General features: G+C 33.7%; 1 protein-coding gene across 1 annotated transcript in view; it reads left to right on the top strand.

Moving 5' to 3' along the window:
* The first annotated feature begins 319 nt into the window (after positions 1 to 319).
* Tmprss15 (transmembrane protease, serine 15) overlaps positions 320 to 14,753 on the top strand; it is a 92,380-nt gene continuing 77,946 nt past the window's right edge. Inside the window, exons 1-4 of the mRNA XM_013031018.1 lie at positions 320 to 464; positions 2,182 to 2,312; positions 2,577 to 2,644; positions 12,395 to 12,546. Of these exons, the coding sequence (XP_012886472.1) occupies positions 320 to 464; positions 2,182 to 2,312; positions 2,577 to 2,644; positions 12,395 to 12,546 (496 nt within the window). The remainder of the gene's footprint in view (positions 465 to 2,181; positions 2,313 to 2,576; positions 2,645 to 12,394; positions 12,547 to 14,753) is intronic.

Here is a 14,753-nt window from a genome sequence, read left to right as displayed (position 1 = left end):
AACGTTAGTCATTCTCTATTTACAGCAGGACTTTAATTTTATTTACATCATCAAATGGCCTGTCTATGTAATTACCATTTACAACTGTAGGTACCTTTACTCAATCATATCTTTTTAAAGATTAACTACTCTTTTAAGCTACTTAACGTACAGAGACATAATGTTGCCAAAAGGATATAGACATCACATGAACACCGACCAGAAATACTGTGATAGTGATTTTTTTTTCTTATGAGACCTCAAAATTTGAAAGAATTGTATCTTCAGTGCCACTTTGCTGATGTGTCTGTACTAGTAGCGCAAGGCTTCAAAACCAAAAATGGCATCAAAAAGAACTGTATCTTGCCCGAATCATTCCCTCAGCTCCTATGAAATCATGTTTGCTGCTCTCTTTGCCTTACTAATGGTCATCTGTGTAGGATTAATTGCAATATCCTGGGTCACGATCGAAGAATCAGGAAAAGGTAAGTCAGCACTTGCTTTACTGAGGTGTGTTTCATCTCAGAGGTCCTGTGAATCACTGTATTCATTGGTGGGGCTTCATCACAAGATGTTTTTATTTCCTTAGATTCCTCTCTAGCTTCTCTCCATAGAATAACGGTAGGCAATTTTGAAACTTTATCCAGAATTTGAGCATGAGATTGTTTTTTAAATGAAACATGTTGTGTTTCACTTCGGCAAATAACACTGTAAATTTCATACCTGTAGGTTTATTCTCTTACATTTGAAATCATAAATATATTTAAGCCATTTAAACCATGTTGACTAGACAAGTTGTAAGGATGAAAGTTAATGAAACCTTATTGCTTATTTATATAGGATAATATCTTTATTTTCTTGTTAGTTCAGGTTTTATTGTGGTTCTGTAAATCAATGGGAATGTAGATGTACAAAAATCTCATTCTGAGTGGCATATAGTGATTAAAAAAAAAAGTAAGCCGGCACTATTTAAAACTAATTTCAGTTGTGTCAATGCTTTTCAAAGACATTCAAATTCAATACCTTGCTATGAAAAGTTTTTGAGCTAGTTGCTTCTTGTAGTACTGCTCAAGAAACAAGGCAGTCTCCTACATAGGATTTGCTCAGTTGATTCCCTATTCCTCCAGTTAATGACAGCTCTTTGTGTTCTATATTTAAGTGTGGAACTTGAAATGCAATCTGAGTCTTTGAATAAATGATATGAATTACAAAAACTTACATCAATTAAATAACAGTAACTCAAATCCAAGTTCATTATTTGTCCCATTAGTACTTCTGACCTGTAGAACTTGGTGACCATGATAGACCTGGAGTTATGGAGTCATGATGTTCAAATTCCAGATCTCTCAGCTAAAGCAATTAATATTTGTGGAAATTCACTTAGTCATTCTAACTATTTCCCCATTGTGGAATAGAAAAATTATCATCTTCTCATATCATGTTCCTGTAAGGGCATTGTGTGTCATTTATTACATTTACTAGTGATTTCACCATGATGTGAATTTCAGTGGAAGCTATTCGTTTTCGATATATCACAAACAAAATATTCTGAAAAGGATTATACAATTACTTTTTTCTTATTCAAATAATATATTTTCTGCAGTGCTCTCAGTAATTCCTTCAATAAAGACAGTCACCATCTCATGCCAAAAATCATGCATGCCAATTTTATAATTCCTAGAATGTCAGAAGTAGCTTCAAAGCGAGGTTTCAAAGTAACACACATACTGAAATCTTCACAGCAATCACATGTAGAAACCCAGCTGTGCTCCTGGATACGTGGGGCTAAAGAAGTATCTAAAAGAAACTACACAACTTTTAATGGCCAATTTCTCCCCATGTTTTTCTGAATCAGTTCCTGTCATTGGGAGAATCTGATTAGTCCCTGTGTCATCTCAATTTTAAAAAACTAGGGGGAAGTTTGTAGTGTGGGTTAGACTTCAAAGAAAAGAGAAGGAAATAATGGAAAAGAAATTAAGTATATTTTTTAAATCTTTTAAGACAAATAGGTAAAAAAAAAAGCAAACAGGGTGAGGGATGGGCAGACAACTGATTTCAAAATGGGAACACTATAAAGAAAGCCAACAGCTACTATAAAAATCAACCTATCAAGCAAGAACTTTATTTCTGTGTTTCAAGACAGAATTTACCTATTATCTCTTATTCGTATTTCATTGTTTGATTTCTAATTCATTCCTCCAGATGAAGAATTGGGGAAAAGTCATGAAACAAAAGGGACATTTAAAATAACATCTGGAGCTACATATAATCCTAATTTGCAAGATGAACTCTCAGTGGATTTCAAAGTCCTTGCTTTTGACCTTCAGCAAATGGTAGGGATTCTCTTCCTTCAGGGGGCTTAAAATTGTATGATTTTTTTTATTAACTTATTACCAAAAGATATATAGATTCCATTTTCTCACTATGAAAAATACACTAAATAAATGTAACATGATTAAGATTTTTAAATATGTATAGTCCCAACTCTATGAAGAAAATTCCTCACTTCTAAGGAAAACATTAAGATTTCTGAACTTTCTATAACTCCTTGAACAAAATTGGAACTTTCACATTTAACACTTTTAAATTTCTTTTAGATAGATGATATCTTTCAATCAAGCAATCTGAAGGATCAGTATAAAAGCTCTAGAGTTTTACGATTTGAGTGAGTATGATTTAAAACATCACTGATTTTTGTTAGACTTATGAACTAGTATTTTTTTGTCTAAATGCAAAAAGTAGACTCACTGTGTGCAGGAAGAAAAGAAATTCTTCCTCATCTTGTGAACATGTTGTGAGAACTGAGAAAAATAATACAGATAAACATTTATTTCAGTGGCAAATAATAGTAATTTCGGTAACTGATAATATGTTCACATGTTTCTTTTAAAAAAGAACCTGAACAGGCACATGAAGGGTATTGAAGTTGAAAACTTTGCCACAGAGATATATTGTTTAATTTGTTATAAATATATTGAAGAAGGTTGTTCATTATTAATAAAATATTACAGTGTCTTCTAGCTTTATTGTACACACAAGAAAAGGTACTTATTCACTTTTAGACCTTCAAGGCATAAAGTTGTGCTTGAAAACAGTGTTCAGATATGAATCAGTCTTAGATTACTAGAATACTGATATAATTTCACAATGGATACTTGACTCTGCAATGTGCCTGTAAGTATGTTTTATGCGTATTTTAAACATGTGAGTATGATTCTGTATGTGTGCATGTTTGTTTAGATATCAGAGCAGTGAATTCAAGCCTAGAGTTCAGAAATTGTCACACTGGTGTTTGATGACGGTTTCCTAGTGATTATCATCCCGTATGTGTCTTGCTCTACTCATTTCCTTAACTTTCTTAAGCTTTCATAGCAGGAAAATCCCCTCCTTTCTATCACTTTGTTTTCTAACTCTACTCTTGCTTTTAACCTTCATAAAATTAACTCTGACAGAAAACTTTTGGAGGAGAATTTATTCATTGAAGAGTGAAAAGTATCTTATTTACACCTAATTTTTTCCAGTCATTAAGATGGCATTTCTGTCCAAATTTGGTAGGAATTGACTGTTTTAACATTATGTCAAAGGGGGAACCAATGTATCAGCGATACCCACACAACAATATGTTGGAAATGGTCTGTACAACTGTGGGACGGGGGGAGAGGTTGGGGAGAGGAAAAAAAAGGAGAAAAATAAGGAAGGAGGTAACAAGTTCAAAAATAAATGTATTGGGCTGGGAAGGTGGCTCAGTGGTAGAGCGCTTGCCTTGCATGCATGAGGCCCTAGGCTAGATTCCTCAGCACCACGTAAGCAAAAAGCAAAAAGCCAGAGGTGGCACTTTGGCTCAAGTGGTAGAGCGCTAGCCTTGAGCTGAAGAGCTGAGGAACAGCGTCCAGGCCCAGAGTTCAGGCTCCACGACCGGACCCCCCCCCCAAAAAAAAATAAATGTATTCACTACTTTACTTATGTAACTGTAACCCCTTGGCACATCACCTTGACAACAAAATTAAAAAAATAAGTTACAAAGAAAGCAGCCTAATCGTTGCTTTAGAACAAGCTACGAACAAGTTAAAGATGAAGTGAAGAGTCTACAGTGATCATACAATTCATGTGCTTTAGACATATATCTAAATTTTGAAAGTATGTATGTGTGTAGCAGAATGCCATAGACCAAGATTTAAATATCAATTTTGTTAGAATGAACATTGTGGGCATGATTTCCTTTCTCTTCTACTACAATGACACATGTCGTCATGATTGCTGCAGCTGAGTCACTTAAAAATTATCTCAATTTTGATTTGATGCAAGCTATTTCCTTGCAGTTTCTGTAGGCTCCAGAAGTCAGATTTTCTTTTATCTTCTGAAAATGATATTCAGCTCTTTAAGATAAGCTTAAAGTCCTATAAAAATTACATACATTAAAAGAATGTAGAAGACAAAGTCAAAACCATTGCATAATAAATAGAGCCATTTGAATTTGAAATATCTTCCTATATCTTCTAAAGTAGAAAATCGACTCTCCTAAAGATGAAGCAAAAGTAGGTAGTGTATTTACAAAGTAAGCAAAATTTGTCTTAGATTGGCTCTGAAAATTGTCTCAAATATTTGTCCTCTCAACACAGAATTAGATAAATGTTAATTTAGTCATGCATTCATTCTCTCATTTTTTTATTACACAGACATGCTTGCTTGAAACCATATAATTAAGTTTTGAGAATACACACTAAAAGAGAATATTATGGAGCTCACATAATCACAATTATTCAGATATTCTTTCATGGGCTGATATATTTAGAACCATTTTATTTTCTTTCCTTTCTTTGATTTGTTGTTGTTAGTTTGGTGGGTAGTTTTTATTTTAGATAGTCCATAGTTTTGATCAACAACCTACAAAGAACACCTAAGAGTTAAATGAAAAATATTTTAAAAATAATAATAATGTTAAGCTATACTGAACCTATAATGGCAAAGGTCTAAAATTCCTGCTGTGTATAGCTTAAAATACTATTAGAGAGATACACAAGCAGTGCACTACTTATTGCATAAACAGGTTATGTAACAGTGCAAGGACAAAACATCATTCAGGGTGATGTAGTCTGGAATTTGCTCAACTGAGTTGGGCAGCAACATTGATAGCCTCAAAAGGAAGATAATTTAACTTCTGCAAGAATAGAGTCATAATGTTTGAAATGCATTCTCTTATAAATATCTGACAACAAAATAGGCATCTATTTTCCATGTTACTATGAATGTCCTGAACACTACTTCTTAGTAATCATAGGTACTGCCATGCTTTTTTTTATGAATTCATTCTAATCACTAGGGGGGAAAATAATGCTTCATCGTTCTCTATCAAGTCTTTGTTTCTCACTTACTGATGCTGGTTGTAGTTATTAAAGTTTTGGAGAATATGTTTTAAAATTAAAGTGATTAAGTAGGAATAGAATTAAGTTTTGAGAACAGGTTTTTCTCCAGCTTCATATCTCATTCATTCAGTATTAGACACTTGCTTGTAAGCTGTCATTCTAAACGCATGTGTGATCCTGCTCTCTGCCTTCTGTTTCCCCTCCCTCTGCAGGATATCTATCATTCATTCCACCCTTAGTCTCCTAAGACACAGTCCATGTCACCTCTCAAATGATGCTTAGCTGACATTCTACTCTGAATTAGACCTTCGCTCCTTTATTCTTTTAGCACATCACACAAACATAGAAGGTAAAATACTCAAAATGTAATGCACCTGTGCAGTTGTCTCTCTTCTACACTGAAGGGGAATGTGTCGGCAGCATCCGTGTTTTCTGAACCTGAACAATGTTTGCCTCAGAGTATTTGCTCTATTAAGATCTGTGAAATGAAGGATGGTTTTTAAACACCCATTGTTCAATGGGAAACATAATGAAGAGAGTGGAAAGTTTTAGCTTTTTGTACAAAAATGTGAATTTACACATTCTCTCCCCCCATGCCTATTCATCGACCAACTATTTTAATATTCTTTATACCTCCATATTCTTGGAACCTTAATCTTACTAGCTGGCCCTACAAATATCTACTGTCTTCCCTTCTTCTATAATTTATAGCCCAATGATCTTATATCTTTTTCCGTATTTGTTATCCTTGATAACAAATTGTTCCCATATCAAGACTTGAAGGAGACATAAAGAACAACATTGAGATTGATTTATTTTTTGCCTTTTTTCAAAATGCTATTTAAAAAGCATTCAGTCAATAGTAATTCTATGAGTATAAAATCATACACACATGGTTGTTTTTGGTTGCCTTTTTTGGCCCACTTTGAGCTATTTCCAATAGTGGAATGAGTCGAACCAATTTTTCTTTTGTAGATGTGTCAAGGATTGAGTCTGTAGAACTACATTAAAACATCAATCAGATTTCTTTTTGAAAAGATTTATCTTTACTTAGGAAGATATCCCAAGTAACTCTCTCCTTCATTGGTTTGTGGGCCAGTGGCATCTATACTGGGCGAAGTGGATTTTGCCCTGCAGAATTTATCAGTGTGCTTATTTCTTGCTTGTTTTTTTTGTGGAGCCCTTCAAGTTCATATGTATACAACATTTTGGATTCCTTCATTTTTACTAGGTTGGAAATTCAACAAATATGGACTCTTACATTGTGAGATTAAAACTCTTGAGACTTAATGCTCTTTGCCTAAAAGAGTTTTATTGTACCAATACTGATGTTATGGAGAGAGGTACTCTGCCTTCAGATAAATTCTGCAGCTGCTGACAGCAGAGTATGTTAGACAGCTCTTGTCTATGGAATAAATTCATGTGAGGAATAACTTAAAGGAGCAATGATTATTTGGGCTTCTGGTTTCAGAGGTTTCATACTGGAATCTCTTTGCTTTAGGCCTGACCTGAGGCTTGTTTTTAACTGGAATTCCCAGTAGAAGACATAAATACTCCTGGGTTGAAGATTGCTCCCCTGAGCTTCAGATCTCTCCTTATGAACTTTTGAGCCTCCTGAATGAATTACTCCAACTGTTAATTTCATTTTTTTGCTGTTAGTTCAAGACCCTATAGACTTTGTGGATGATTAGAAAATTGAACAGAAAGCTCCTATCTCCTACCAGAGAAATCTGTTTTCCAAATACCATCTTGATGGCAGTGATAAATGTAAGCTAATAAGCTCCTCAAAGAAAGGACTCGGTCAACTCCAAAATATTTCTTCCACCTACCTGTCTATAGCAAATGTTGGTTTTTTCCATCTTTCTTGTACAAAGGACCACAATACTCTTGAAAGAGCGAAGTAGTTCAACATTTCCACTAGACAGGATATACTTTAGTAATGCCTTTGCCAAAGTCATGAAGGTTCACGGATCACCAGGAGTAATTCCTTTCTATCTACTTTTAACAAGATGAACATTGTATTTTGATATGATAAGTTCACAGTTATCCATCAATTTTGTAAAATCATAAACTTTGGCACTAAAGCTTAGTTTATAGAGTTATTTGTTTATATCACAGTAACCCATTGTGAATATGAAACAGAAAAAACATAAATTGATAACAGTAAACTTAGAAAAAACATAAATAGATAACAGTAAACTTGGAACATACAGTGGCTATAGATGAGAGGGGGGGAGACCTTGAAGTGCAGGAAATTTGAGGAGAGACACAATGTCCAATAGGAGGGGAACTTTATGCTTCAAAATTGATTGGAGTTTTAATCCAGAAAGACTGTACATATACAGGGAGTTGATATTGCTTGAAGTTCTGATGGTCTTCAGAGGATTTAAGTCAATGTTTTCCCAAGCAATCAAGAATAGAGGACGGGTTTTGATTGGTTTCTGCCTATATGTATTAATTGATTAACCTCACTTATATCTTTCCTATTCTATTATTTAGAGCATGTTTGTTAAGTAAATTTAGAATATCTTCATTTTTTTCTTTTTTCAATATATATGCCTGGTGTGTTGAGAACCCCAGACTAATTTTAATATTTAATAAGTAATATTTTATTTCTCTAGATCATAAAATCATCATTTGAAATTGAAATTTATTTGAGCATAGGAATTACTTCTCTCCTTTATAGACACCTAAGAAATCAGTATAATGCCCAAGCTTTAATAAATACTTCATAATAATTCCAAAAGACAGTCTACATGTCATCAGTGTAGAGATATTTTTCCCAGGTGGTGGCTGAACTACTTTTAAGTTGGAAGTGAGTTTTTGAAAATTTGAATATAAAAGAATTTCACAAAAACGTCTGCATGACAAATTACAGCTTAGTGCTTTGAGGGACCTTTTCCAAAGGCAGGAAAAGAAATTCAGAATTAGGAGCAAGAGTGAAGGAATAATATTTAGGATTATTTTAAATAATCACACATGAATAAAAATACTCAGTAAGAGGTGGCCCATTCATATAAAGCCTTATAATTTTATTTAAAAATCACAATTTATAAAATCAAAGAACAAAAGTAACTGAATATATATATTATATATAGCATTATTCATATTATGCATAGTATACATTTTATATATTATATACCTTTTTCTTATTTTTATCAATATAAGTAAATTCACAAGTGTATATACCCAAATTATAGTTCTCAGTATTTTAAACTTAATCACCAAGCTATTTTTTTCTGGATTTTGACAAATATTTAATACCAACCCTTGCCACTTGCTAATTTGTGGGTGTGTATATATGTGTGTAGCCATTCTGCAGGACAAGCAAGTGATTTGCTTTCCTTTGGGAATACTGTTTGTTCCGCTTTAAGGAACATGTGATTCAGATAGCATTAGCAGTTGACTCTTTTAATATAAAGTACAGTTTACCCTCTGTGGCAACATGCACTTTTGCTTGCCTTTTGAACACAGATAAGTCACAAAGTTAGGAGAGGAAAGACTTCTGTTTATTCAGCAAACTTAAAGGTTATCAATAGCATTAAGGAAAAATGAAGATAAGCATTTTGATCTCTTATACTAAGGCTCTGTGTACAATGATAGGGTTTATTTGCTTAGAGGGAGAGAGAAAAAAAGAGAAGAAAGCAGAAAGAGTCACAAAGGGAGAGAACAGACAGAGAGAGAAGGAGACAGAGAAAAGGGGAAATACAGCAATTTTGCTGGAACAAGTAATTGGAAATGATCATTTTTCCCTTAGAGGTATAATTCTCATTTGCCTTAATAAACAACATCAATCTCACAGCAGTTGTAGAGGTTATAGTTAAACTACAAAAAAATAACAGTTTCAGTTTTCTCATAAGGTGAAACACAAATGTTTATTATGTCTTTCATGATATCTTCAATATATTTCTCATATCTTAACACTTAGAAAAGAAGCTCTAAACAAAACTATATATTTGGAGAGAAGCTATATAACTTCTGACCTTGCAAAATATAAATTATTAAAAGTTATACATAATTTACAACTAAGAGAACATATCTTTCATACAAATATGTTTTAAGCCTGAGGATGAGCAATCTAGTTACTTTCAACTAAGTAAAAAAAAAATCCAGATTTTCCCTTTCTCTGACCCAAATAACTTACCTCTTTTACTTCCTACCTTAAATAAACTAAAATTAACTGTTGAGTCAAATTGAACATGTAGAAAATGAATAGAGAAGACTCATGTATTTAATTAGAATTAAAACTATCTATTGTACAATATAGAAGAAGTAAAATTTTTGAACTGAAAATTGAGAACAAAAATAGAGATTATGCACGGTTACTCCATTTTAACCATAATTGTTTCTGTATTTAATCATTTGTATTTTAGGTAATGATATTGATTATGGATATAATGTAAATGAAAAGAAAGAGAGGAAGAGGAAAAGATAAAATGAAGATGGAAGAGACTATAAATCTTAAAGGAAAGCAGGGAAACAATATCTTCCCTCTCTCTCATGAAAATGTCTTAGTAGTTATTTGAGCTATATTTTTGGATATAAAAATCTTATAAGAGTTCATCATAATAAAATCTAGACTTGTCTCTAAAGTGCTATAGTATCTTTTGCTTTGGGCTAATAGATCATGATAGTGTTGAAAGAAATGAAATTGTGTGTAAGAGGTTGGTAATTATGTAAAACTTTCTCTGAAAGGAATAAGAATAGGTGTTTTATCCCTGACATTAATAACGTGTATAGCTCTAATTTATTCTGGGTCTCAACGTTATTTTCACTAACATGAAAATGTTGGCCAACTATTGCAACACTGATGGGATGAAGCCTGAAAGTTGAAAGCCAGTTAACTACTGTCTTTTTTTAAATGTCAGTTAATATAAATATGACCCACCAGTGCCTTAACTAATGGGTGTTTGTTTTCTGACATCACAAGAAATCTAAAGGTTTCCATGGGACAATGACAGGACGTGATCAGAGTGGAATCCTGGTGTCCTCTTCCTTCCATTCTTTTCTCTGTGGCTTGTCGATCGTTTCTCCCTTCATAGTCCCAAGAAGAACTATAGTCCCAAGTTATGTCAATCATATGTACACACAATAAAATTCAACAATAAGAAAATAAGTGATTCTCTGTAGCCTGTCTTTTATTGAATGTGAAAACACTTCCCAGAAGTTTCCGTCAGTCTTATTATCCCATTGATCAGACTGTCACTTGTTTGTGAATAAAACCATGATTGACATAAGGAATGCCTAAAAATGTCAACTTTCCTTAAAAAATGGAGAGATATTCTCAGATAAAATTCATGACAGACATATGGAAAAGTGAACGAGTGTGAAAGACCACATGAAAAACTGTCTGTGACAAAATGTGTTCTTACTGAGGACAGGGAATCCATTCATGTGAATGTCTAAGAGCTTTATTATTTACAGGACATGGTTACTAAGATATAAGCAAATAATTACATAAACTAAATTCTAATCACGACTTTACAAACTTGATGGATATGAAGTATAAAATCATTACATCGAAGTACACAGCTCATTATTTTCTTTAAATCAACTGTATATAATACCTATTAAATCAGGAATCTTAATATTTGTGATACAGCATAAATAAATCATATCCTGTCTAGTGGAAATGCTGAACTACTTTGCCCTTTCAGGAGCATTGTTATCCAGTACATAAATGAAGGAACAAAAACACATTTGCTGTAGATTCTATCAATGCACTTGGAAGAAATATTTTAGAGCTTACAAAATCCTTTATTTGAGAAGTTCATTACCTTTCAAGTGTCACTGTCATCAAGGTGATATTTGGAAAAGGAGATTTCTCTGAGAGAAGAAAGGAACTCTCAGTTTTCTAACCACCTATCAAGACCATAAGTCTTTGGACTAACAGCATAATTATATGGAAATATTTCAAGAAGGTGACTCTCAAGGTCATAAGGTGGGATATAAGTCAATGAACCATCTTTAACTGAGGAGTATTTATGTCTTCTAATTTGAATTTGTATTTTAAAATAGGTCATCTTGATTTATGTCATTTACCTAGCTACCCTACATCATAGAGTATTAATACCTGTATTTTGGAACCAGCAATTATATAATGAAATATTTGACTGTCTTTGGTTAATCTATGAAGGAACAAGTACAGCCTGAATATTGTTTGCTTCATGCAGGTATACAATGAAGATCAGAGCTAGAGTTGGCCTTCCAAGTGGTGTAACTTAGAAGGATAGTATAAAATTAATAGAAATGAACAAACAAGACAAAAGCAAATGAAAACAAAAACAACAACAGAAAATAACAAAACAGCTTGCTTCTGTTTTTGGGAGGATAAGGGGGAGCAAGAGAATGGTGGGACAAAGAGAGAATGCAGTAGTGTTGCTCACTAGAACCTATGTTGAAAGTGAACTATACAACTTGTGGGTAAGGATGGGAAAAACTGGTAGAGGGTCATATACTCATTACCTGACTTAAGTAACTGTAACCCCTCTGGACATCCCCTTTACAATCATAATTAATTAAATTTTTAAAAATAATAGAAATAAAGACAGGAAAGCAAAATTCTGTTCATTGACAGTATCTTACATTCCTCACTATTTTTAAATTAGCAGAGAAACCACAAATTCAGAGCCCTTGTTCCTTCTGTCATTACACTCTAAACAAATCCCATGACATAATTTGACTGGTTTAATTGGGCCCAAGTGAATCTTGGGAACAGCACAGCCCATGTGGATCTTAGAAAACACAGATTGCAGAGTTTCTTTGGAGTTTCTGCTCTTGAAAAAGTATTTCATGTTTCACTCCTTTAACTTCCCAAGTGAAATAAAGACAATATACATTATCTAGCATATTCACTTTCATCTTTCCTTAAATTGCAAATGAAATCACTGTATAAAATGTACATTATAGATCAAGGGTTATAACCACTTTATATAGTGTAATGAGGGTTAACAAGGTGATAACGAAATTTTCGAAGACATTTTACATGAATGGAGCACAAATCACTTGAAGATGGCTGACTTTTTCCTCTTATATCATCTTTTGCTTTGCAGAAATGGCAGCATTATAGTCCTATTTGACCTTTTTTTTGTTCAGCAAGTGTCAGATGAAAATGTAAAAGAAGAACTGATTCAAGGCATTGAAGCAAATAAATCCAGCCAACTGGTCACTTTCCATATTGATTTGAACAGCATTGATATCACAGGTATCTGGGAACATTATTTGATTTCCTTGAATCATTAAGCTATGAAATTAAGATTCTAGCAGTGTACCTGAGAAGTAGCGTGATCATCTTTGGCTTCAGGAGCATATCTTATTGCCTGAGGTAACACATTTACATGAGAAAAGTAGAAATTGGAGAAACTGTATTTGAAGAAAAATATTACAGGGAAAAAGTTTGTATAATAGCAAATATCAAAAATGATTCTGAGAATGATGGCATGTATAAATATTTGTGAGTCTGGTCCTGGCTTGGGATTGGGTCAAGAATACCCCGACTTTTAAGGAGTCTTCTTTCAGAAAGCAATACTTAAGACATTCTAAGCAATTCATAGATCTCATTAGGTTACAAATTCAGGGGTTAACCCAGTTGAAAAGATAAAAGAAAAACAAGAAAGGTCTCATCAGGTAAGCTCACCCAACCTCCTTGCTTATAAAAAAAATAATTTTTATTTTTAAAATGGCAGATCATTTTTGTAAAGAGAATATACTAAAGCAGAAGAGGACTAAAGTAGCAAAAGTAATATCCTTGATGTGATTGTGGTTTTGCTATGAAGTGTCTTCCCAAAAGGCTTATGTCTTCAGAACTTAGCACACAGCTTTTAGCTCTATAGAGCCATGATTGAATCATGAGACCATTGATGAATTCTTTCATAGCTGACTGGTCCAATAAGAAGTAGAACTAAACTGGAAACACTAGATCTGTCGGGGCATGTCTTTGAAGAGTACAACTTCCCTCATCACTCTTTTTGTCTCATTCTCTCTCTGTCTCTCTCTGTCTCTCTGTCTCTGTCTCTGTCTCTGTCTCTCTCTCTGTCTCTCTCTCTGTCTCTCTCTGTCTGTCTGTCTGTCTCTCTCTCTCTCTCATTCTCCAGTGTGTCACTACAATGGAATGAATAGAAATGACATAAAAGCAGACAAACCTAGTATATCAAAAGTCAAACAGGCCCTTTGAACAAACATTCTAGCTGAACCCAATGTTTTGTAGCATCCTTTAAAACCAGTGTTAATTCAATTTTACATTATTCTAGAATCTTCGGGGAACTTCCCTACTATAATCCCTACAACAACTACAGGTCAGTATTTACAGCATTTCTTACTACATGTATTACACTGATTTTATTACAGTTATTACATGGTGATCATTAAGCTTCCTACTAAGATCAGATTTGCTTTATTTCTGTTCTGCTTTCTGATGGTCTCTATATTTAAATACAAAAATCAGATAGTTGCTTAGGAAAAATATAATAAGCTAATAATATCACAGACTATATAATTACATAAGCCCAGGATATGCAGTTCTAATTTCATTACTACTCTTGTATTTCTAATTTTTATTTTTCAGGCAGAAGGAGTACATGCATGCGTAGCATCTCAAAATATGACTCAGACATATGGCCGTATAGGTGAATTGATGGCATTTGTAAGATCACTAGGAATGAGAAAGTGTCCAAAAGCTTTTCTAATGATGACATTCAAAATGTATTAGCCAGGCACCAGTGGCTCACGCCTGTAATCCTAGCTACTCAGGAGGCTGAGATCTGAGGATGGTGGTTCAAAGCCTGCCTGGGCAGGAAAGTCTGTGAGACTCTTATTTCCAATTAACCACCATAAAACCAGAAGTGGTGCTGTGGCTCAAGTGGTAGAGTGTTTTCCTTGAGCTGAAGAGCTGAGGGACAGCGCCCAGGCCGAGTTCAAGACCCACAATCACCACCACCATCACCACCACCACCACCAACAACAACAACAAAATTGTACTGCAGTCTCTGGAAAGGAGAATGCAAAGCTCAATGTCAATGTCTCGTCACTGGATCTCTCTAACTTCAAAGTTTACTAATACTTAGGACTTCACTAGGTGTCATCAATCCTTCACCACTACTCAAAGAGTTCTCCTTCAAAATTTATCCAATATTTTTAGAATTTGCCTAAGTTACCTTGTATGTAAAATGTTTCTGCAATAGGAAAATACAAATACCAATCCTGTTTCTGACAATGATAAAAATTAATTGTTATGTCCTTTCATCCCTCTAAAATTCAACATCACAGGAATTATGGATATAGACAGTTTTCCAAATATTTCTGGTGTCATCCTGAATAGCAACTTCAAGTATAATTATTTTAAATTTCAAACAGTTATGAAATAACCAAGATAATATTTTTAGAATCAATCATTGTGACCATATTTTCAAACAC

This window comes from Dipodomys ordii, unplaced genomic scaffold, assembly GCF_000151885.1.
Source record: "Dipodomys ordii isolate 6190 unplaced genomic scaffold, Dord_2.0 Scaffold136, whole genome shotgun sequence".
NCBI lineage: Eukaryota > Metazoa > Chordata > Mammalia > Rodentia > Heteromyidae > Dipodomys > Dipodomys ordii.
The sequence above is the reverse complement of the archived record's forward strand: the minus strand, read 5'-3'. Positions and strand labels throughout refer to the sequence as shown.